Source organism: Ambystoma mexicanum, chromosome 9 (assembly GCF_040938575.1).
Source record: "Ambystoma mexicanum isolate Mex_15411 chromosome 9, UKY_AmexF1_1, whole genome shotgun sequence".
Classification (NCBI taxonomy): Eukaryota; Metazoa; Chordata; class Amphibia; order Caudata; family Ambystomatidae; genus Ambystoma; species Ambystoma mexicanum.
The window spans coordinates 1,277,906,850-1,277,933,263 of NC_090931.1; the positions used below are offsets into that span (position 1 = coordinate 1,277,906,850).

Genomic DNA, 26,414 nt, shown 5'->3' on the forward strand with positions numbered 1-26,414 from the left:
AACAGGGGGTCCTGAGCCACCGCTTCTTCTATTATTTTTGAGAGACTTTGTAGCAGCCTCTGGGAGTTGAATATTAAAGAGTTCCAAAATATGTGCATTAATAATATTCGTCTTTCTTTTCCGAGTTCCTGCTCTTGTAATTCAATTATTGCCCATTGCACAAATGGATTAGTATTTCCTTTTTTTATTATTGCGGTTCCTTGATTTTGCTTTAGTAACATCAGGAGACCTGCATATGGTCTTCCATTTTGTCCTTTTTGTGCAGGCTTCATGAATACCTCAACATTTTCACTGAGTGGCTGCTCCTGAATCCAAGTCTCTTGTAAGCATTTAATAGATGCATTTCCCAGGTCTTTGCTCAGGTTATTAAACAGGAGTTTAAATCCCCTTGTGATCCAGTAGATTAAGGAATCCTGTTAATTTCCATCGCTCTTCGTTTGCAAGTTCTTTTTAGTAGTAACTAAAGAGCTGGCCACCCACAACCAATCGTTGTTGTTTCCCAAAGATTCCTGTTTGTTCTGTTTTTGATCTTTAAATTGTTTTTCCATATTGCTATCTCCAAATGTAATCTGTATATATTTTCTTCCTGTTTTCGTTTTATTTTTTGGTTCAGGTACTTTCTCGTTTCTTGCCAATATTTTGGTCCTTTTATTTTGTACAGATTTTGTAGTACTATCCAAGTTGTCGTTCCTGTGATCTTTTAACTCATAACCCCATTTTGTAACTTTGCAGCTCCCTTTAACAATATGTTCTTTGTTTTAACTGAGTTTAGATGTAGAATTACTCTGTCAACTCTGTTTTCATCTGTGTACACGACAACCGCAATATCGTCGGTTCCGATTTCCTTTAGTTGTGATACAGAGTGTAGAAAATGTAGCACATTTGTCCGATTCAGATTTGTTTCATTTTTTTCAATGAGAATATTTTCAATCCTCACTTTTGGTTTGGATTCCCCGGTAGGTTGATTACCGGACTCAGTTTTTTTTCCTACATCACGTTTATCCAAGAGTCTCACCGACCTTGTTGGATTCCAATTAGTAACCTTTGGCATTTCAATTGGTCAGTCTTTTTATTTGTCTCCACAACCTGTCTTGATTTACGTTTTTGCTCCATCGTTGCGAAGGAGACATCTTCCATGAAGGAGTCCTCCTCGTGTTCTTCCTCATTACTGGAGACGCCATAGGTAATATTTAGCTCTGTACCATTCAGGACATCCAAAGAGTGGACTAATTCCCCTAAATCATTTTTTTCATTGTCATCCATCGGTTTGTTATCTTCAATATAAAAAGACACATCGTCAATCAGATTGTGTGTCACCTCTATATCTTCTACGTCTGATGCAAGCTCACTCTCATCCACAGAAGAGTCAAGCTTGATTGCGACTTTTCTTTTTTCACAGCGGATTATGTCCTTTCCCTCTTCACTTAGCTTTTTGGTTTTTTTTGGGTGGTGTTAGTGCGCGGCAATATATGGATGTTGTGAAGGAAGGCCCTAGATCTGGTCATTTTCGATTTGGGGCCGCTTTTATTAAAAAAAAATGTTTTAGCATTTCTTTTTTCACTCTCAATCTTGTTTTTAACGTTCGTTTGTATTCCCTTCTCTTCCTCAATTTCTGTTCTTTCCGTAGCCCACCCTTACTTTGATGTAAACACTGGATAAATGCTGTCACATCCACTAGGTTTCCTCTTTGTTGATATGACTTCCTTCAAATTGGTATTTGGGGGAATCTTGACATCCTTGTTGATTAGGTGGTGCAGAGTTGTCTCTCTACCCCCCCCCCACGTCTTTTTCGCTCTCTTGTTTCATTTGGACCCGCAGGTAAGGGCACTTGTTTTTCCGGACCTATATTTCGACCATTGCTATAGCAATATGCATTATAGGCATATCTTTCACTGTTTTTTTGTTTGTTGGTTGACACTGTTGCTCCTTTATGTTAGTTTCTTCATGAGGAGTATTGTTTATCGTGCTTGAGATTGTTTGAATCTTAGAAGACTTTGCCACATTAATTGATTGATTGAAGACATCAGGTTCTTGTTCAATGGTGCCATGTGATGCTTGGCTTTGCCCCTTGTCTATATTTGCTACTTTGTAGGTCTCCCTCGCCTTACTTTTCAGCCGTTTTTCTCATCCATTTTATTGAGTCCAGTAGAGTCTGCATAAATACAGATTTTTTGCCCTGATCACTACATGCCAGGTCGTAGAGCCTCCTTTGCCAAACTGCTGAGGTCTCTGCCTCCTGGTTTAGGTGCTCCTCAACTTTGGTTACAACCATGGAGATTAATTTTGAATGTATCAACGCGAGCATTGTTGTGTTATCCTTAACATTGTTGTTTATGGTTTCATATAATTTAGTATAAGGGGCTAAGGAAATCGTCAATGCTGCCATGACGTTATTATGTATCTGCATACCTGCAGCAATTCACAGATGTCTTTTTTCAGTCGTTAGAGTGCTTGAACCCTCACCACTCAATTTTTTTTCATCCGTTAACTTCTTGTTTATATGTCGTTTTTCTCTCGTTTCTACGAGTCCAGACGATTCATTTTGGTCATCTGAGTCACATTGACATCTGTTCCTCTGGCCTTTTCCCCTAACATGATGTAATTCATTCAACAGAGACTCATTACCTGCAGATGCTGTTGGTTCGTATCTCTTCGTGTTTCACATTTTTTGGGGGCTTTGGATTTCCTTGTCCTCAGTAGAGAGCAGCGTCTTCCTATTGAAGCAACCTCTCAATATTTCCTGCTTATCATTTATACAGATCTCCCATAGTTGGGGAGCTTTTTTACTAACTGGGTCTCAACGTCTTTCTTTTTCAACTGCAATATGGCAGCTGCTTTGGGTTTCTGTTGAGTGGTTCATATCGTCGTTGATCATCTCATTAATGAGCTGTGTTTTACCTAGGCCTTGCCTGTCTCTTGTTTTCATTTTTTTTATAAAGCTTTGTCGCCATTCGCATGCCCATATTTCAGGTGCTATAGAAGTTTCATTCAGACTCAAGCTTCTTTTATTCCTTCTTTTGATGATCAACGGTGTTGACATTTGATTTCTTGTGTGGTTTTTCAACTGTTCATCCCGCTCTAAAGTATCCAGTTGACAACATAAATTGTCTTTCAAGAATTCCTGTTTGTTATTATCCTCTTTAGATTGTGACTTGGGTTCAACCCATAGATCTTCATCCTGATGTAGATTTGATATATCATCGATTGATTAGACAAAATTGTGGCTGCGTTATTTGTGGCATTTTTTATGGCCATTGGAGTCATTGCCGCTCTGCTCTTTTCACAATGGAAAATTTTGCTGAGAGCTGTCTGCAGGGAATTGGTAAATAGGAGCTTAGGATCATTCCATTTCTGGTTCTGGTTCCCATTTGTGCGTGTCATCTGTAATACCATCTGTAGTACCGTCAAGATTGCTCACATTGGCTAGCCCGTGGGCTGGATCACCGTTTGTTGTAATTTCATGGCTTTTTTTGCGCCCAGTGACATTGCTCGCCTGGTGAGCCGGGTCTATCGTTCGTTATGCCTTCGGCTACGGAAGAGAGGAGCTTTATTTCTTTCCGCTTGTCCATGCTGCGATTTCGTGTTGCTGATGATAAGTTTGTAATGTTTGCAGTTTTATACTCTGCTAGCGCTGGTGCTAGGGTTGGGCATAGTTGGTATTGGCTTGTCTGTACATTCACCCCCTCCCCCCAGGGTCGGCGGCAGCAATGCGTCTCACGGCGGATCCATAAATGATCCGATCTCATTTAGCTTGGCATCCGTTATATCAAGTGTGTCTGTGCCGCGATTCACAGTGCTGCAAGTGTCCTCGCTTTCCTCCCATCTCACCTCTGTGTCTGCATCCACATTGACACACTCGGCAGTCACATGATTCGCTACCATATCACTAGTTGTGTCACTTACCGAACGCCACCGGATGCCCGATTTACATCTGTGTTTCAGGGTCGAGGAAGCAGCACGCTTCAGAAAAGGGTCTTTATAGGAGATCCTTTCATTTAAAGGGACAGAGTTGTTTTCAGTCACAGAGTGCAATCCACAAGTCGAACGGTCTGCTCCCACTGCTCACTGGAGTTTGACTGGACTCAAACACGGACTCAACCACGAGACACATTTAGCTACCGAATAAAGACATTGTAGACCAAAGAGCTGGCTCAATCTGATATCAAAAAGGAATTTACTTGAACCTGTCATTTGGTCCCATCTTTTATTGTGCACATCTCTGTGCCTTCATTACAATGTAGTCTCTACAATACGCTAAGGCTGCAGTAGCTGTTGGCACTCACATACACTCGTCATCATAGGCTGGTTCACTATATATATGTGCACATCCCCTTTCCCATAACGAGTAAGGAGGAAAACGGACAGCTTGGACTTCTGACCATGGTACCAGGTTGAAGGTGGTTGTAAACGGGGCCCGCCTACCTAAAAGCATGCAACTGTATTTGTTTTTAGTTACCTTTATTACAATGGCATACCGTTTGTATATCTATTGTGCCCCTGTTGGGCTGAATTGTTGTTGGAGTTTCAGTTTCATTGCAAGATATTATAAGGTATTCACCAACATGTCTCTATCACATTGATCTGATACTTCAGATTCTTGTTGAGGAGAGTATGTGCCTAGGCATTGCAGGGGAACCATACATTTCTCTCTCGCAGGCAATGGCTGTCTGAAGATGGTTTCATTGAATGTCAATGAGCTTCATTAAAAGTAAAAAAAGATCCTTTCATATATAAACCCCCAGGTTCCAGACATAGCTTTACTACTGAAGACCCATATCGCATTCCATATCGCATTCCAGGGGGCTGCATAGCGCTCCAAATAGCAGCAGAAAATGTAATTGCTTGCATGTCGTCCTTTCCAGGGTTTGGGGGATGGAACTGACAGGCTGATTCTAATGAAAATGCAAATTAAGAACAAGTCGTTAATTATCGGCTCTAAAATTCTGATGCATGGCCACATGTTGTGATACTATGCTTCCAGCAATAAGGGTCTCAAGTACAACCACCTCAGCCGCTCAGTAAGCTTGAAAGATAAAATGAAAAGTGCAGGTGTCTCTTCGGCGGTGTCGCACAATGGGCAGATGGATGAATCTGTGTCTTTCCATTCGGAAGTGATAGCAGCTACTGGCAGGATCCCCAATCGTAGCCTCATATAAAGTGATCCGCATGTGCGGGCTTGATCAGGTCCAGGTAGGCCTTAAATCCAACTCTATGCCTCCGGGCAAGATAGTCTGGGCCCAACTGTAGCCTTGAAACCTCGAGGAGTAGAAGATTCTGTGCTCTTTGCCTATCAAGGGCTTCATTCAAATTAATTGCACAAAGGCTCTCAGGATCATTCCAATACCTGGCCATGTTTAAAAAGGATAATAGTTTTTTTTTTATGTGGGAAAGCCATTTCAAGCTTCTTGCTACTGCAAAAGACATGATGTGTAAAAGAGCATCCCTACACGGCTCCAAGACTGGCTGGGTCCAGACTCTTACTCGTAAGGACACAGGCCGAAACATAAAGTTGGTGCTTATGGGAAATGTGCCATACTACATATGAACTAAAGCAGTCGGGCACTAGGGGGTACTAATAACAATCTTTTCAGGACATTATCTTCCCTTCTAACAATCGTCTCGACATCTTCATACCCCCATAGCTCTGAGCCATAAAGAGCTGCTAAAGCCACCTTTTTCTGATAGAGTTCTAATGTAGGCGTAATTGCACCACTCCAATGGCTAGAAAAGAAGGATAAAATAGCCCCACGAAATTTGTTCAGCCTAACGGTCGCCCTGTTTATCTGAAGGGCCCATCCTGGTCTCGTCCGAAATCTCACACCTAGATAGTCAAAGCTATCAACTTGTTCAATTTGAGAATCATCGATCTTTATTTGAAGCGTGATGTTCTTCCCGAGTTTCGGCTTAATGACCACTGTGTTGGGGAGAAGCTGGACCCCCCCCAGGGCAGTGGGGGGACAGCAGCCATACCCTCACCAGCTATGGGAGGCCCCAACACCTCCCATATGGCCCCCAGAGATGCAACAGAGTCCCAAGCAGGCAGCAGCATGTTTCAAACTGCATTTCCCCCCTCTTTTGTATTTATTTAGTTATTTATTTATTTCCTCTTTTCTTTCAAACCCAACCCTCACAATTTACTCCCACTCTCTCTATCCCACCCCATGTCCACTTTTTAAACCCTACCTACTCTGTTAATTACTCATTTAGTCTAGTATTTTATTACTCCACTACTGTAATTACTGTTACATTTAAACAATATATTTCTCCCCCCAATATCTGCTCTTAGTTTTCACAGTATTTATACTGAGACCTGGCTCCCTTGAGTTCCCTTGATTTCCTTAAATAAATTGAGAGGGATTCCTTCAGGCCTTGTGGTGATGTTGCTATTAAAACTGCATCATCTGCATGAAATATGTCCACAACCCTTCTGACGTCCTGCTAAGAACATAAGCAGCAGCCAAATTATGCCTTTAATGTCATTCATTCTAGAGTAGCTGGTTATGCTTTATTTTGTCTTAAACAAAGACAATATGAGCAAGGGGAATAAGCAAACAAACTCTTACTGGCACAGATTTTACCGAAAGAGAAACTGAAGGAAATCCCATCGCTAAGGATCGCTAAGGAAATGAACAGTTTTCTGAAATCCGATCTGCAAACTGTTAGCGAAGTATTTAGGTTATTTTGTGAAACATTATGTACACCTAAAGATGTGAATGCACATATAGGCAGTTTGAACAATTTTCTTTAAAAAAATAATGTCCCCAACTTTGAGAGATTCAATTCTGGAAGCCCTGACAAATGAAAGAGAAAGCCTGCAAGCAACTAAGTCATTACCATTGAGTAAAGCCTTCACAGTGAATTCTATAACATATGTAGTCAACACAATACTTCCGCAAATGTTTCAGGGTGCAATAGCTCAGAATAGCACTAAGGGCCTCATTACACGGAATGCGGTAATGGTTAACGGCCACCGTTAATGGTAACGGTGACCGTTAACCATTACCGCCTCACTACGAGGTCCCTTAGCGGGTTGGTGCTTTAACGCCTGCTTTTTGCAGGCGTTAAAAACCAACCCGCTAAGGGACCTCAGAGCTAATTACGGCACCGCAAAATTGCGGTGCCGTAATTAGCGCCTTCCCCATTCCCATAGAGCCCTATGGGGCAGAAATGGGAATGGGGAAGGGCAATGGCGGAAGGGGGATTTACCGCCCCACCAACCTAGGAATGGGGCGGTAAATCCCCTTTCCGCCAAGGCGGTGCCGGTATTTTACCGGCATGAGCCATGGCGCTAATAGCGCCATGGCTCACCGCCTTCCGTGTAATGAGGCCCTAAGTCAGAGTTTAATGAAGCAGTTATTACACTGATCCCAAAAGCGGATAGGGATCATGCCATGTGCCACAGTTAAAGGCCCATCTCCTTAATAAATAAAGGCATGAACATCTTAGTTAACATTTCTACATTCAGGATGACCACATTTATCCTCGGACCGAAAAAGCTTTCCACACAGCGCAAGGGTCATATCATTTTGAAAGGATGCATAAATTCAGACTGTAGGCAAACGGTTTACTGCCATACTTAAACTTGTACACATGGAACCATCAGCAAACATTGCAGGTAATGCTTCTTTTTCAGAACCTTTCAGAATCTCTGGTGGAATCGGCTGCCCCTTTTCCTGGTACTATTTCTATTAGTACTAGAGTCACGGGCATTAACTATGGGCAAAATGCAAATATTTCAGGCATCAATCTTCCGATAGGAGAAGTCAAGATCTTTCTATATGTGTATGAGATGTTGCTGGTAGTGGCCAACCCTAGGGTATTCAGTCCTTAAATGATTGCATTAATTTCAGAATTATCCTCATATTCTGGATATAAAATTACTGGGATGAATGCAAGGCATTGCCCCTGAAACTGTTTTCCATGGAGAAAGATTCAAGAGATTTCAGATCCAAATGGGTTAAGAAAAAATCTTAGGTACTTACGAATTGTATTAAACACTAGAATAGAGACTGGTTTGGAAAACAATCTTCACAGAGTAGGGGAGGGAATCAAACTAGATTTAGATAAATGGCCACTATTTAACATGTACGTACTGGGAAAGATTTGATCCCCAAAAATTGTTGCAGCTTCCAAACTGGTGTGTGCCCTATTATTCCTGAATAATTCTGGTGGGTCAGAGTCACTAAAGAGATTTAATGCTTTCTATGGGGGCATGGTACGCCCGGGTTGAACAGGAGAAAACTACAAGCCAGCACCGATTCAAGAGGATTAAGTTTTCCAGACATAGAGATCTACTTCCTGGTGACTAGGTCATACCAGATGTTTAGACTATGCAGTAATTCGGGTATTACAGGAAAGACAGATCTTACTGGACCAGCACTATATTAAAAGTTTGTTCAGCCTGCCATCTTTCAGGAGATCTCATACAATCCTAAAATCCAATGCATTTACATGGCAAAGAGTGCATAAGCTGTTCAGTATGTATACATATTTTTACAGGGAGACTTCACTGTGGCACAATTAGTATCTCGGAATAGCAAACAATATCATATATTGGCAAAGACGTACCCATCTGCAGGATTTGCTTTATGCTAATAACAACTTCCTATCACTCAGGAATATAGTGTCTCAACTTGCCCCTTTACCTCAGTACTTCTTGAAGTTCCTCCAACTACACCACTGAGTAGTAATTGCTTTACGAATCCTCCATACAGATCTCCCATCCTCTGCTATTGCTAAACCCATTTCAGTTCCCACCACTCAACCTATTTTAATATATACATTATAATCTCAAATGCTAAATCTGACACATTCCAAAACCACAGCGATTTGTTTTAGGAAGATCTGGGAGGGGCAATTAATTCCTCACATTTCTGATTCACAATGGTCTTCCATAGAGGGCTCCCACAATAAATATATTCGTGAAACAGGGTTAAAGCCGGTCAAGTGGCACAGCAGAGCGCTTGCTTTGACATCCGTGCAGAGCTTGCTAACGCTGGTTCGAATCCCGGCCAGGCCAAACTCAGCCTTTCATCCTTCCGAGGTCGATAAATGAGCACCACACACCGTGGGTAATACCCAAGGGTTTGTAAAGCTATATAAATGCCAAATTATTATTATTATTATTAAAACGCAATTCAAAATTTTACACGATTGGTGCTACACCCCATATACATCCCTCAGTCAGGGCTGTCAGATAATAATCAATGTTGTAGATATGGCGAAACAAGGGCAGCCTCATATATATCCTATGGAAGTGCATTAAACACAAACTCAAAACCTGTTGGAAATCATTTTGGGGAGTGATTCGAGAATACTCAGGTCTTATGTTTCCTAGATTTGACAAAGTAGCAATTCTTCATGACTTGAGGAAGTAAATAAACACATTGTCAGATGAGTGACTGCTGCCTTGATGACCGCAAAGGTATGCATTCTCGGACACTGGAAAGGTAAGGAACCCCCAGCTATAAAGAAAAAAGTCATCTGTAGAGTCAGTGACCAAGCAAAGTGCTTCACAGAGAATTGTCACCTGTTTCTACAGCGCCTGTCAGCAGACCTAAGAACTGTCAATCACTAGAGAGAAGAACTCTTTATTATCCTGGTGAATATTTTTCTGAAATACTATAAAACACACTCTATGAGAGTAGTTGGCATGTCGGACAATCTTAAGAAGACATTTCCTTGCGTCTTTGCAAGACCTCGCTGAGCCGCAGTGAGGTGGGAGTGAGTGAAGTACATCACTGTCCCCTGGAAAGGATGGGATCCTAAAAGTTGATATCATTTTCACCCACCTGCCTCGAATTCTGTTCCACATGATGTTTAAAACCCTTTTCTGCAGGGACACGGGCCACTGTCATTGCACAACTTCCTCTTCAGTGGTCAGGATAGTCCTCAAAGTGCTTCTCCCTGTACAGCTGAAAAGACTAGGGGAGGGTAGGAGATTGGGTTTGCTCACAAGCAATCCTTATGTATAGTGGAGATTTTAAAGCCTTTTTCCCCTCTTTCTCTCTCTCTCTCTTTCTGTCTCTCCCTCTCTCTCTGTCTCTCCCTCTCTCCCTCTCTCCATGAGTGGCAAGTGAGATTGTTGCTGTATCTCAGCGCTGCCTACTTTCTCACAGATACCCTGTGCGAATGGCTGTTTCACTGCCACCTGATATGAATGGCCTTCCTAATTGAGGAATAGAATACAGTCTCCATCCTTTACACCAGTACTCACATATGAAGCATGATTAGCTGTTAACCCTGATTCTGGGTCTATCATCTCACATGCCCTCTTCCCAGGAGGGATTACATTTCTCCCTCAGTTATATAATCCACAGCATTCTGCCCTACGGGTATCACTGGTGGGTAGTGTCGCTCTATCTGACTTCCTTACTGCGTGTAGTCATGCATTTTTCCAGATCTGGAGCTGCCTGGGTGGAACCTTGTGGTCAAGTTCTATTGATCCCACTTCTCCAGCGGTGGACTGGACTATAGGGAACTCTGGAGATTTCCTGGTGGGCCTCTGCATTCAGGGCCTCTTTTGTGTAGCATTTCAACATTTTCTCATAGGAAAAGCATTGGACTTGCTGAAAAAGTGTCATATGGGGCCACTTTGAACTTTATTTCCAGGGCCTCTTTTGGTCCTCAGTAATTATTTCCAGGGCCTCTTTTAGTTCCCAGTCCACCCCTGCACTTCTCTAGCCGTAATGCCAGATAGACAAACCATGTAACACACAAAGAACAAGTTCACATTTGTTTATTTATAATGGGGAGTTGGTCGGGATAAATACCTATAGGGTCTAGGGCTTTATCTGTTAAAAACCTGGAAATTCCTCCCAGTAAATACTCTAAGAAAATAGTTTCAGAATGTGTCATATAACATAAGCAAGATTCTTTCATTCGGATTTAGAAAAAGAGAAGAAATCCATAAAAAGTACATCAAATCTTCAGACAATATCACAATTTAAAAAGAGTATTGGACAATCATTTAAAGCAGAGGAAGATAATACTTATACAAGATGTCATAATGAGTTGATTTTAGCAATTCTAGAAATGTAATAGTGCCACAGTGCTTTTTCTTTTGGTGATATGGTCATGCATACAGATAAGGAGGATGGCACCTACTTGGGGGTATGGTGCCCCAATTCGTTGCTAAGGCATATAACCCCTTGTCACGCTCAGTAATGTACATGGTATATGTCTTACTCTCAGCTGCGGATATGGCATCAGTTTCACTCTTAAGGTTATAGTGCCATTCTGTCCAGCTTTACTTTGCACTAATGCCATGCACATGATTATCTGGTTCTCACACGGGCTTCTAGGTCCACCTGGTTGATCCGATATGCTTGCTTTCCCAAACCCTGTGAACCCAACACCAAAGAATATATGGTATTAATTATCCATGCCACACTGGGATCCCCCCACATGCACCCAGGCATAGAGAAAGTTCAAGCACTAGAATGTGGGTGGCTAGTACTTGTGACCACATGTAATTGGGAGCTCAGAAGCCTGCTGGTAGTAGAGCACTCAGAGAAGTTGAAAACAGGTTACAACAAGGGGGAGTCAGTGGCCAGGCCAAGAGCAGGACAGGAAGAAGCAAGCAAGGAAATAGTTTCTACAGACCGCTAACCTGAGCAAAGGGCTGGAAGGAGAGGGTAGTGAGAAAGGAAAGGGCAACAGCTGAATGCATGATAGGCAATTCAGGGCAGGACAGGACAACAGCAAACGAAAAAAATGGGTAGAACTCACAAAGAGTTTAAGACGCACATCTCCAAGTTCCATGCAGAACCCTTCACTGCCATGGCTGATGAATGGAGGCCTCAGTTCTGAAGTTGTCATCATAATGCATAGCAGTGCTCTTTTAAACAATGTGCACGCTGCCTGTGCAAGTTGGCAGCATCCACGTTCAACTTTCCACAGGAGATGCTGAGCTTGTCCAACATGCCTAGCACTATAAGCCAATGTGGCTTGGATGCCAACATTGGAACCGCCACAAGGTGTGAAGTAGATGTTGGTGAGAAGCTCTCACTGATGCCTGGGGTTGTGACACCTTCTCACTCTTAGTAAGAGAAATAGTGCCCTTCTGACGCGTAAGAGATATGGTGTCCAACCCAATAATAAGTGAGATCCTGCCCTTATCACTCATAATGGATATCGTGCTCCTCCAACTGGAACATATTTCAAACCCCTAAGCCAGCTGAGGAGTGCTGGCTCCTCTTAACTTTAGTCACTGCTGGTGGGGACCATCCCCACATTATTCAGTGCTCTTAAATTTCTTTAATCTCTGAGTCTCTGTTCCAGCCTCAGGCTCTCATATTTGCACTCCTGGTTCCATCTGCCAGTTGTAGCTGCTGTTGCCTGAAAAGGTGACCCCCCAACCCCTTTTTCTCCAGTAATGGCCTCTTTTAGATTCACTAGTTTCTCTTGGCCGTCTCGATTCGCCCTCACAGGCTTCTCCGCTGGCCATTTACAGCCCCTAACAGCTCATTCCCAATCTGTCCTCCCTACTTATTGGGCTATTTCCATGTTTGGTTGCATGGAGCTTTCATGTGGGCCAGTAGCACTCTTGTACCCTCTTTGTGTAAGTCTGCAGCATCCGAAGCTAATAAATAGCCCGGCAGGCATCGCTTGAACCAGGAGGATGTCCCTCATTTGCAGGACTGACCCCAAAGGTCCAAAATCTGAAGGGTAGGCACTAGTTGTATTCACAGCACCTATTTCCCCCTCTATCTCTTTCTTGTCGACTCCCAGCTCCCACCAAAAGCCCCCACCTTTACCAAGATCTGTACCCTTACTGTCTGGCTCGGCTCTTTCTTGGCTCATGATTTCCAGAGGGTCTCGAGCCCAGGTAGAGCCAGCCATTTGGCTCCTCCACCTCTATAGATGTATGAGTAAGGGTATGCTGCCTGAAGGATTAATGACCAATTTTGAAGATGGATAAATGAATGAAATGTTAAGGCCATGTAATGGTGTGAGGATGTGATGTATGGACGGATACACCAGTGTGGGATATGGAAGAATGGATTACTAAATAAGCATTTAGGGATGGATAAAAGAGTTTGAGGATGGGCAAATCAATGGGAATGTGAGGATGGGCAAATGGGCGAGTGTGAGAATAACGATGAGAAGCCAACAGAGGGTTCATTTTACATAACCCCACTTTTTATCATGCAACAGCTAGAACGTCTGAGCATTTGCAACACAGCGTGAGAAGGCAGGAGAGGGACGGTGCCTTCTCTAACTGAATGGAAGCCCAGAACATGACACAAAGCATCACAGTCTTTCAGCAGCAGCCTACCGATCTCACTTCCACGGTTCAAATGTGTTGGAGAGTGACTTGTGCACTTTAGCCGCTCGTTCTCCCAGCAGCCCTACCCTAGGAAGTCAGTAGTTGGCACCGTCGTGTCACACCCAATATGGTGGAGGCAGCTTTGATGCCAGGGGGAAGGTGAGGGTGGCATGAGGGAACAGGCACAGCCAGGCACCCGTAAGAACATAGGGGGATCTGGACGGTTACCTGCAAGATGTTTTTTAAATGGGTTGAAATGATGCATTTTTCAGAAAAACATTTTTAAAAATGGGGAAAAAAGCTAAACAATTTACAGTAAGGTAATACATCAAAAGAATTCAGCAGATGCCAGGTCACCAACAGTAGGAGAATTCGACAATAGTTCATGATGCCTGTGCCCACGATATATGCCAGCATTGTGACTGTAAACTGTTTATAGTATCACATTTGTATTTATCTGTATTTATAGCGCTTTACGCCAAAGCACTGTGCATAAGAACAAAAACGGTACATTTAAAATGCAGAAAAAAAAATGTGAAACACAGAGGAATTCTGTGATTAGATTAACCTTCCTTAACCAGTAGAAAGAAGATAAGATCTGAAGGAGCCCCAGAAATAAGAATAGAGAGAGATGGAATGAAGAGAGAGTGGGAGAGCATTCCAGTGTAAAGGGACAAGAAGAGAGAAAGAACGATTCACAATATGTGCCAGAATTCCCAATGTAAAACATTCATGAGGATGGGCCCACAGTATATGCCAGCAAACCCACTGTAGATCACTTTCATGATGCTTGTGCTCACAATACATGCGAGTATTCCCTCTGAAGAATTTCCATGATGCTGCGGCTACACTCACAATATATGCAGAAATTGTAAACATGTTTCTTGGCTTCTTGAAACACTTGTGCATAGGCACGTTATAAAGGCCATATCATATATTATATCATTACAGTACAGAAGGGAAGCACGCCTTCAATACAGTTGCCTTGGTACATTGGAACGAGATAAGAAAGTGAGCATCTATGATGCCCTCCCTCTCGCCACTTTCCACCTGGAATGTGTAAAAGAGTCAGCATAACACGTTTGGTTATTGAAACATGTTTGCAGTCGTGGCATGAACAACTGTTGCTTATGCTGGAGATACAGCACTCAGAATACCATCAGAATTTTGGGGCAAGGTTGAAGCTACATTTTGGAGAAGACTAATGAGATTACCTCAATGCGTCCCAATGAGCATAATACGACATGAATTGGGCCTGCACTCCCTGCAGGCCATAATCATATGGAAAGCCCTATTAACATTTAGAAAGACACTAATCAAAGATTGTCCACCACAATATGAAATCTTAAAGGACGAAAACAGTAAAGCACAATTCTGGCCACTGTCTAGCTGGAAAGAAAAATGTAAAGATCTTTTACAGAACTTAAATATGTCTGAGGACACATTATGCAATAACCCAAAAAGGGTGAAGACTGCGTTACTGTGTGCTGACTGGGATAAAACAGAAACTGCTTGCGCCAATTCCAAATCTCACACTCTCTCAAATAATCTTAGATCAACTCCAAAAACTCTACCTAGTTATCTGAAAAAGAGTGGTAACCCAATTCATCGGGATCTAATTTTACGATTTAGATTAAATATCCTAAGAACAAAAACAAATTTGATAAAATACAGCACAGTAAGTGATAACATATGCCGGCTTTGTGAGCAGGAAGTGGAATCTTTAAAACACTTAATAATGTTTTGCCCTGAACTAAAATCAGCAAGAGATTTATATTTACATCCAGCAGTAACGCCGACGTGTGGGCTGGATTCCGATTTATGGTGGGAAACCTTGTATGATAACCCAAATCAGAAAACCACGAGAGCTCTTGGAATTTTTCTTCAAACGATGATGGTCAAATTGGAAAATAAACAAGAATCTCACAGTGAAATAGTAAAGGATCTTATGACGAAGGAAAAAGCATAACCTCTGATATATGCCTATATTCAGGCCAAACCAAAGAGGACTTGAATAAACAATTAAAAAGGTGGCAAGTATGAGAGGAATTGTCATAAGAAATATAAGGAAGACTTCAAGATATGGTTTGGCCTTGTAAGTGAGCGAAATAAGCAAAAGTTTGTATTTATTTACTCTACACGCTTAATAAAAAAAAAAAAAAAAAAAAATTATACACTACCCATAATTAGCACGGTCAACATGAGAGTGGACATGGATAGAAATAGTTATAATAAAATAATTAAAGCCAGGTGTATCCCAGGAATATCCCTGAGGTATTCCAGAAGCAAAGCTACCGTTACCACTGGGCTGGTAGTATTTAAGTAACTCAGCAGTTTTCTTTAAATTATTGTAACTATGTATATTATTGAATCTGTATATTATTGTAACTATGTACCCAAGTAAAGCGCCCAGATACCCTTGGGTTCGGTGCGCTATACATAAGCAAATAAAACAAACAAAACAAATACCTGCGATGGTGGTGCTGCCATTTACCACTGTATGTTTAGACTGCAATGATGCATTGATCACATTTTGCATGAATGAAGTATTTTCTCTGAAGACGAGATGAAAATGCAGCATATTTAAATTAGGGGGGCGGAGGGGGAGTAGCTCAATGCTATTCCAAAAGCAATCACTTGAGAATTGCACCTGCAGAGCTCCTGGGGCGCGGTGCAGCACAGCAGGAGTGGGGCGCCCATCCATTGCTGCTTCTCCAGCTACATCCGGTGGCAACACTACAAGTACCAGGATTCAAGGCAAAAACCAGTGTGCCAATCCATCCAACAAGGAACAATGTGGAGCTCTGCTCGTGCAGAATACTCTTTGGAAGTAAGGATTGAAGACAGGAAGGGTTTACAGCACTCTATTTCCACTGTGTGAAAAATAGCACATTCAAGCCTCGCAGGTATATTTATAATTGCTTTTAATCCCCCAAAGTACTGCCTCCTAACTAGCTGGTATTGTCCCACTGAAAGTATCGTATCCCTGTTTCCTCCACTGAGTAGAGCTGCTATGGCCACACTGAAAGTAGGTTATCCCTTTCATTCCTACTGAGGAGTGTCACTACTCTCCAAATGTACTGCACCCCCACTGTGCGTTCAATGATGTGCTTTACTCTCTAGTTCAAAGAATTGGCTGCCTACTATCCCTAGCGAGAAGTGTCAGTACAAAGTATTGTACCCCTACTGCTTCTACTGAGAAATGCTGGTTCTCCCCAAACGAAAGTAGCATGTCCCTGCTATCTCTCCTGGAAAGTGCTGGTATTGTCCCCTTGAAAGCAATCTCTATTATCCCCCCTTAAAAAGGTCCGTACTATCCAACTGAAAACTAGTACAGTGCCAGTACGCTCAAAATAAAGCACGTTATCCGTACTGCGAAGTGCAAGTGCTACCTTTCAAGTAGTGCTGGGACGCAGAGCCTGACAGTACCTGCCCATTTCGTGCCCTGCTGTTAGCATCAGGGAAACAATCACTTCACAAAATGTCAACGCTTACCTTGTAGCAGCCATTGCTCTTGAGATGTATTTTGTTTTTCTTCAGACAAAGACTCAAAACAGTGCTCTTTTTCCTTATCCAGAAGAAGCAATAAATCACATTTCAGCTGAACGGTTTGGTTCTACAAATTTGAAAAAAAGATAGTTTTTGACTTTCAGGGATATATATGTACATTCAATGAACACTTGTCTAACTTTCTGTCCTACTAAAAGTGCAGAAATGGCCAGGCAGTTAGGGCCTAGTCCTCAAAACCTTTTTTCAACATGCAATCTGCACGCATATTATTTTGTATGTTTAAATATACTTTGCATGTGGCCGGATGCGCTAACGGCATTTGCACAACTGACGCTGGCAAAGATCCCGAAGCCCATAACATGCGCGTGTGTGCAGTTAGGGAGCGACCCGTGCACGTGTACTCCCACCCCTTGTCCAAGAATGGATTCACACATTCGAGTACTTACCCAGGGCAAGCCTTGCCCCTAAGCAGGGTCAAACCAGGAACAGGGGATACTAACATGTAGGTACACATTTCTTATTTTCTGTTAGTGCTTATGATAAACCCATTGTGTCTTTGGCACAAGTAAAAAAGAATCAAAACAATTAATATCCATGTCAACATATACATAGAAAGAGCAAAAAAACACAAAACACATATATATTGCAGCATACAACTCACTCTTCATAAGACGCAATGAATCAATTATAAGATCTGATGGCTACAATCAATACACGGTTACCTAAAGGAGGGAGAAGGGAGAGGAAAGCAGGGGGGACTATGCCCTATCTTCCCCATTATCTACGATTCTATTGCAATTCAGCATGATTGTATGGACATTAACATTTATGCCACCAATGTTAGTCGTGCAAATTGAATGTAAAATACTATTGTGAAAGCATGTGCACACGGGACAAAGTGCGTAAAGAAATACATTTTCGGAGTGCTAATATATAATGTGGTACATCTTAATGTAATCTTGTACAAGAGGTTTTGATTAATACAGTAGGAGCACTATATAGCCTAAGGCAACAGCTCCCTCTAGCGGTGACAACAGGTGAAGCAGGCAGCCTCCACTGCGCATGATTGCCTCAGACATACATACATCTGGCCTTTTATAATATAGTAGATGCCCTTTAGAGTATTTGTATTGATCGTGGACATGGCATTTCAAACATGAAAGCAAAAGATAACCCAATACAGTAGACTGGGCATTCCTGCCAGCAGATACATCACAAAATATGTAAAGTAGTGGATAGTTGGCACATGGCATGATGTTATTGGGGGTTGGAACTAAAGATCGACCGCAGAATATTATAGAACAAGGCATGTGCACAGCGGGCTCGAGTAGGATGTGTATACGTATAGATGAGAATAAGTGCTGCGGTGGTTAGGGTGTGGGTGGGTGGAGCTTGAGGACTGGCGTGAGTGATAGAAAGTTGGTATGCGCTCTCTCTCTACAACAGCAAGGGTGGAAAGCCAGGAATATGTTAACTTGTTTGCAGAAGAGCACTGCAAAAAGCATTGGGCACGATCCATGTTTCTCGTGGACTACTGTGAGTATAGTGCTAACTGTAAAATGGGCAGTGTTTGAATTACCACCCATTTCACCATTATGGGTTTGGGAAACCACAAGGCATGAGAACCACCTGCTTGTGAGCGCAATGTAAGTGGTCTTGTATACCACCCTTTGTGCCACCACTCACAAGGGCAGTAGTGGTGCAGGAGGTATTCATTGATGTGGAATTCAGTGATGAACGATCCCCCAAAAATAAAATGACAGGGCAGACTTCTTCTCCCGGATAATCGACCGTGTGTAAGCAAATGCTGTCGGACATGTGGTGTGAAGAACGGCATGTGGTCATGGCATTAGGTGATCAATCTCCTATGCACTGGGGCTGCGCCATAATTCCTCCCATGATACTAAAAGCAAGCCTTTCTGCGCATGTGCATGCCCTTGCTGCATTGCTGTGTGGCTTCGAGCTGGGGGTTAACGTCCAGCAATGGCCACTAGGTGGTGCTCTGCATAGGAGGCTTTTTTAGCTGAAATGGCCTATTCTCACATGCCATGAAACAGAAGAGCAGACCTCAGATCTGGAAGGGATGAGTGCAAGTGGGGGTGAGGGGAGCGCAGACTCGAACTTTTGAGACTACTTCTGCTGCGCTGTTATGTGGGTTACATGGTTATTTTCCGCATTTGCTGCACCTTGCCATCATTTTGCCATGTGGTTGCTCTATGCTGCCATGTTCTATCTCCACTATGCTCTGCCATGCTTTTAAATGCAATCTTTTCTTAGGGTTGATATGATACGATATGTTATGTCATGCTCTGCCATGCACATTTTGTGGTGTTGGCACACTTTGCATAATGCGGGTCTGTTAGGATCTAAGCATGTTGTTGCTGAGTGCATGCTAGCCGCACATGCTATCTTTACATTGTGCTTCACATGCACACATTCCTTATGATTTTAGGTGGGTGGTTCTCGCTCCCCCTGCACACCCCTGTTCCGACTACCACTGATCCTCTCACTGCGTCTGCGCCTAGCCCTGCTCCACCCTGTGTACCCCTTTTTAATTGGAACTTGTAACTCATTGCATTTTTTGCTTTTAAGGGAGCTTATCTATTTTCTCGTTCTTATTCATCTTTTCATATATTCATTCCCTGGCTCATTTTGTATTTGTGGGCAGGATGCTGACTTTGCTATGTTAGCTGGTCATTTTGTGCTATGTCAGAATATATTATGTCATGTCTTCTTTGATCAGCCAATCTCATCCCTCTCCAAGTTTCCAAGCAGGCATGGCTCTAGGAGGATGGAGATAGCACCCTCTTCCCCTCCCTCTTCTTCTCCTGGGTTCCCCTTTAAAGGGCCAACTCTTGGTTGTGATACCTTTACCGGGCTGTTTATCCTCCCGGTTTACTTGGGGGGACGTTGAAAAGCTTTCAGGTGAAAACCCCTCCACAATTCAAGGAACTCTTGGCCACACATTGAATACATCATGCAAACATCCAATTTATTATTCTAGTACCGTTAAATCACTCTACTACAAAACTGTACTCGATAAAAATTGCTCAGCTTGATGAGTGGGTATCACTTCCTTCTTTCCAATCAACGTGCATTTGAGTCGCCACCAATAATTACACACACCCTCCTTACAGCAAGCACGCAACCTCCCGCTCTGCCCCCTTCTACTTTCTATGTGTTTGTGTGTCTCTTCTCCCTATATCTGCTTCTCGTCATCCTTGCGACCCCCCTTTCCTTTTCTTTCCACCAGAGTCTGGATCACACTAGGCGGAGGCACAACATGCCCTTCCTGTATATTTGCGATTTTACGGAAGGAGAAGTGACCGAATTTATTTCCCCGAAAATGGTAGGTAAATTGGTATATGTATAGTGCATAATAGGTGAGGTGTGGGGTAAGGGTATAAGTTAGGGTAGGGAGGCGTGAGGGGGGAACTGTGAGGGGCCTCCGCCACATTATAAAAAAAAAAGTAGAAAAAATAAAAAGTTAATTTCTTTTTTCGGTTAAATAAATTCCATTACTTCTCCATTAGGTACAAATATTTTCGAATAAATGACGGACATTCCAATATGCCGCTATTCAGACAATCTTCTACATCCTAAGACCTCTATGGAGGCGATGGGCACACTATGAAGTTGTTTTATTTAATAAATTCAAAAGGTGGCATAACTAGTCACTTCGGACAGGCCTCCCAGCCAAACTTGTGTCAGTGTTTAGACATGCACCATGGAGGGGCCTGCCCCCTTTCCCAAATAATAAGAATGCATACACATTGAGAAAATAGGTGGACAAGAAATCAGTGCACTAGGCAGGCTAAATTCTACAACTCTAACCCTAACTTACATAGTAGCCTTGGCTTCTGTAACATGGCTGATCCTTTGCACTCACAAGCCATTGTGCTGATTTATTAGAGAAGCTGCATGCTTCTCTGTGCTGCAGGCCTCCCTTTTTGTATCAGCTATTCTAGCTGGGATGCATAAAGGGAGGGTAATGTTACATATTTTTGTAGACACAAAAACAATGTGTCAGTGTTTACCAATGAACCATGGAGTTGCCTGTTCCCTACACAAAACAAAATACTACAGCACATGGGTGGAAAACATATCAATGCCGGGAAATGGCTGTGGAATAAAAAGCAGCACAACATTATAGCCCTATGTTTAACATGGACAAAAGTATCACAAATGTGACTAGGCTGCAGTTCAATGGTTGTGCCAGACTAGACAGTGCCACTTAGTAACCATGTGTGGTATTTGACTGTCCAAGCAGCTTGAAAACAGCACATGCTCTTAAAAGCATTATTCAACAACTTGCCTGCCAAAGTAGGCAGTCCCACGGACATGATAAAAGTAAAAGAACAATTTACATGCAGCATGAAAACAAACGAATACCTTTAAAGCAAAGTTCAGCACATTTCTCCCCAACCTACGTAGCTCCACTGGCCCTTACAAAATGGCTGCGGCTGTAACAGAGTTTTGAGCAGGATGGAATGGTTAGGCAGGACTGAGTAGCTGACTGAGATCAGGGTCGCTCTGTTTTATTTACCTTTATTACCCCTCTCTATTGCAGAAAGCAAAGCTCACTCTAACCAGACAAAAAATGTTTGGGTGGCTGGGCTGACAAACAAACAAAGGGAAGTGACAGCACAGGAAGTGAAAATATTATAAAGTGAAATAGGCACGGGCCCTTCAATTGGCCTTTCCTATTTGAAGAGAGTGCAAAAGACAAATGAGCAATTGACTTTCAGTAAATTAAACATCAACGCCCCGAAATATTTCTGGTCAAATATAAAAGGTTCACACCTTTTCCAGCGTATGACACACCTCTTCAAGGAACTGCTCCTCCACAACACCTTGGTCCACATCCTTCCCATACTTGCCAACATTCTGTGACCAAAAAGATGTAGGATTCTTTACGTTTAAAATAGTAATTAGCACAGCACCCCATTTTATTGAACTGTGTACTTTTGTTCATTTTGCAATAATGCAACATTTGATTGAATGTATTTCATGTATAGTTTGAAAAAACTTTTACAGACACACTTGAGAACACCGGTCCCCCTTTTGCGTGATCCCCTTCACTCGAATTTGGGATCCGGCCTCACAACTGCATGTGTGTATTGTAGATCTTTTAGGTAGGTCTACCTAACGGCGTTAATTGCATTTTAACTTGTATGCACTTCATCCATATTAGATAGACCCAACATGTATTATGGTCTATCACAGGTTTAGCACTTTAATCTGCATGCACTTTATGCATATTGACAAAGACCCAATATGCATTATGGGCCACTATAGATTTAATATGTTTTTTATCTACTTGTTAATAAAGAAAAATATTGAATATTTTATATAAATGTTTTTGCTAGTTTGATTGAGCCTTTTTCGTTTACTGTTCCATTGAAGCCTGCTGAACATGTATGTATTAATTTGAGTCTAGTTCCGCTTGACATGATCACTGTTTGATAGAAATCGTAGGAAATGACATTTCTGACCTGATGACATCACAGGTGATAACATCACCTGACATATGGCAGTAAACAGGTCACCGTAAAGCACGGTCTGGCATGGTCTAAACCAGATCCTCATGAGAAATCATATTAGTAAATGAGTGACCTATGAGCACCGTGGTCAGAGTTCACCACAGTCATTTATTTCTGTACAGCCTGCACTACAGTACAACACACAACACTCTCAAGTTTCCTGTGGCCCTAGTGAGAATGCCATCTATTCCTGTTTTCCACTTAAGTTCCCGGGATGTGTCGTTTTTTCTTTCTCATTTTGATTTTAGGTAACTGCAAGTCCAAGAATTCCATGAAAAAACAATACTGGATGACTTCTCACGCATGGCCAGCAAAACGCGCAAGCTCAGCAGACAGTTTTTTAAGTGTATGCTTTTGACTCTATTGCCTAACCCTTTGGGTTATGACAACTTTTGTTGTTACCATCACTGGAGCTTTCAATCCACACAAACATTGACGCAGAGGGGGCAGAGGTGGGAATTAATGATGCTGGTTTATTTACAAGAACAGCCATCTGACCAAGGGGCGCGCCAGGAAAACGAATGGAACAGCCTGTCATAAAACGGTAATAGCCTTCATAAAGTTGTCTGTTCCAATATGGCAAACGCATTTTACTTGGTGCTTGTGTCTCCATGGAGCATCAGCACTCGGTTACTAACATATAAAGTTTCCGGTCAAATTGAAGTCTCGAGAAACGCCATTCTTTTTCTGGAATAACTGATGATGTTAATGAAACTCAAGACCTTTTCTTTGTCATGTCAGAATGGATTATTTGAAGCAGCTGTACTAGAGGCGGGCCTATTCTGAGGCTGCCACGTGATGCTATGTTATCTAGTATTTGTACAGCACTTCCTGCCCTATGGTATGGCGTCAGAGCACTGGACATGTGAATATCCAGGCAGAATCTAGTTACCCGAGTGTTCAATAGAAACACGCATTGCTTCATGTACAATCATCAGGGGCTGCATTGCAGATATTATGCACTGGTGCACGTGCAATTAGCACTAGGGCAAATGCTGTCCTAGTCCAGAAAAGTGTGATAGTGCAAAAAATATTCCGTCAATGCTTTTTTGCACCAGGACAATGTTTGCCCCAGACCTAGTACTTTGCTCTGGCGCAAAAATGGATTTGTGATATGGCTCTGATGGTATCTCGGTAAATCTGCTGAAATACCACCAAACTGCATTACCATTACTGCCACTTGGTCCGGTGGTATTACCGCCGGATCACACATGGTGGTAGGTGGCATTACCGCCGGATCACACATGATGATGGGTGGTGTTAGTCCCCATGGCGTCAATAGGGCATTTTTGGCAGAATTACTGTGCTGTGGTAATTCTGCCAACATTTGGCGGAAAGCTGGCAGATTTACCTCCAGCTCATAGCTGGAGGTGAATCCTCCTACTTTCCGCCATAGTTATAGTTGGGTGGTGCGATAATGCAGCGGTAAATGGCAATACGGCTACATTTTACACGCTCCGCCCAACTTCTAACGATCCCCAGTGAGCATGTGTGATGCGACTGCATGCAGAGGTCATTGTGAATTATGATGCTGCCACGCACCTGCAGACACTAGAAGCAATCCAATAAGAGTTGAGTGGCATCTGCCAAAGCAACAATTGAAGAAGAGGGCTCATGGTGGCAATGGTATATTATAAGCTGTTTGTGGAGGGCATGCAGCTGCCACAGTGCACCTTACGAGCATGCCACCAGTTCTACTGGATTTCACACATGCATGAGGAGAAAGGCATGCTTACTTGGGCTAAGGTGCACTCATGCAGTGAATCCCTGATCTGTCGGCCAAGCGTGGAGATGGATCAGAATTGGCTGTATATAGTCCGACCAAAGATTCTGGTATAGGCCAGGATATTTCCGACAGCCAAACCACATGACTAAGGATGAATGAATGACTCTTGTTCAATTATGCCATTTCCTGTGAAATCTGCTGACTCTGGCATTTGATTTGCTGCTAATTGTTAGTTATAAACAAATTGTCATATCCCCGTTGTGGAATTCAGAAATATGCTCAGGCAGGTTTTTGTACTGTAGAGGAATTTATGTGATTAGGGTTAGCAAAATCACAGATGTGAAAATTGAAATCAGCTGTGGGTTGGTACATTGGGGGTCTTTGGATAACAATCATGTATGAAGAAGATTAAGCAGGAGACATAATATCAGAGGACTACTAGATGAAACGAGGCATATGTGTACAATACTATAGAAATATAAAAATGTTGACAGGGAACAAGAACAAGGTGGAAGGGGGAAAACAGAATAATATGATAAAAAGACATTAGTATTTAATAGAGACATCAGTAGAAAGGAAGTTAAGAAACATTTTCCACTTCAATTCATGTTTACAAACTAGACATGTGGAAGAAGCAATACACCCTTCCAAACTGTGAATATTACACATTTTATAATTGATACGATCAAGATATCCCCAATTAACAGTAATAGTTTGAATAGCCACTAAGATACAAAGATCAAAAGAATGAGTTTGGATTCAAATGAAAGGGGTCTTAAGCCTGAGGGGACCCCTAGCAACTGCCCCCAGGTTTTTAGTCATCAGTCTTTCAATATATTAATTTCTCTATTTTCGTTCTGGGGCTTAAAATGTGCGTTTTGCAGCACTTGCATTACAAGCTGTGTTTTCTCTTCCCACGGGATATACAAAAGTGTTATCACCTAATTTCTTTCTAACACTGGTTCCTCCACATTAGCCTATTGCTGACAAAGAAGGCTTTAGAGCTCTTCAGTGGGCATTGCACTTTTAAGTTCCCTGACGGCTGGCCAACTCAGTATAATTGGCAGCTATTAACCTTATCTTTGTTGCCTTTGTAACGTATGAACTCCATGGGTGCTTCAGACTGTTTTTGCTCTAAGCAGGGGTCCCCCAACCATCCTGTTGAGATGGGCCCGCACACGTCTTCAGCCAGGCCTGATTGAGTAGAGTGATCACCAATCTACGGTGTGGGTGCCTCTATCATTACTGTATTTGCAAAACGTCCCCACCAAACACCCTGTTCTCGTACAAGGTGCAGTCACCTCACCTTGCACGAGAGCAGGGTGCTCAGTGGGGAAGTTTTGCAAATACAGTAATGATAATGATATGTGGTTTATATAGAACTTTCACCAAAACAGTGTACATAGAACATATTTACATACAGTATCACCCAACCAAAGTTTGTACTCTTAAAAAGCCGATGAATTTGCAGGGACAAAGTCACAAAAGGTACTTTTGAACACATAATACAGGTAACATTCTAAGACTGTCACCTAGTATCTCATTTATGCATTTTGTATTGCATTTTCATCTAGTTTGTAGAGGAGACAAATGTCTTTACCGGAAGTCCTGCCCCTATTCTTCCTATATGTTGGAAACCGGAATTGCTATCTATTCCATGGAGAATCTTTGAGGCAAGATATCCATTGAGAATACCCTACAAGAGGCATCCTCGAAGTACGGATGGGCTCTTAGGAGAAGCGCCTGAAGAAATATGAAATGACAAAGGCAAGAGCCTGGTGACATCACATGAAGCAGAAATGACGCACCAAGAAGAGACGCCGCAGAAGAAAGTATATAGCCCTTATAGATTCTGATGACGAAGTAAAGAATTGAGTGACATTTCATGTGCGGAATGAAGATTGCATGTACGAGAAGCACTGAAGATAATGCAAGCCATTTTACAAGTCTACAGAGGCTGAAACACAAGTAGATTAAGTAATCATGAAGGCTGGCTATATGTCGTGAATAGACTGCAGGTGATGCCGCCAATATATACATGTATATAGAATCTGGATGTTCCACTTCGCATTTGAGCAAACTAGGACCCCATGAACAGAAGGGCTGAAAGTGTGGTGCAGTAAAGAAAGACAGCTGACGATGAAGGAAGAATCGAGAAGGCTTGTGTGGCCCAGTGTCAAGGGTTGAGGCAGCCAAGAAACTGGTTATCTATTTGAGAAGATACAATGAATGTGAGAAGCAAAGGGGAGAACCCATTAAGGTGCAATGGAAAAACACTATGAGTGCCAGGTTTTATTCATTTAATGGAGAAAGAGCTAAAAAACGGTCTACTGTCACAGGGTCTAGATGGAAATAGACTTGGGCA

General features: G+C 42.4%; 1 protein-coding gene across 1 annotated transcript in view; it reads right to left on the bottom strand.

The window, feature by feature from the left end:
- SCTR (secretin receptor) overlaps positions 1–26,414 on the bottom strand; it is a 590,525-nt gene that overhangs the window by 433,942 nt on the left and 130,169 nt on the right. Inside the window, exon 2 of the mRNA XM_069616610.1 lies at positions 16,766–16,886. Within this exon, the coding sequence (XP_069472711.1) occupies positions 16,766–16,886 (121 nt within the window). The remainder of the gene's footprint in view (positions 1–16,765; positions 16,887–26,414) is intronic.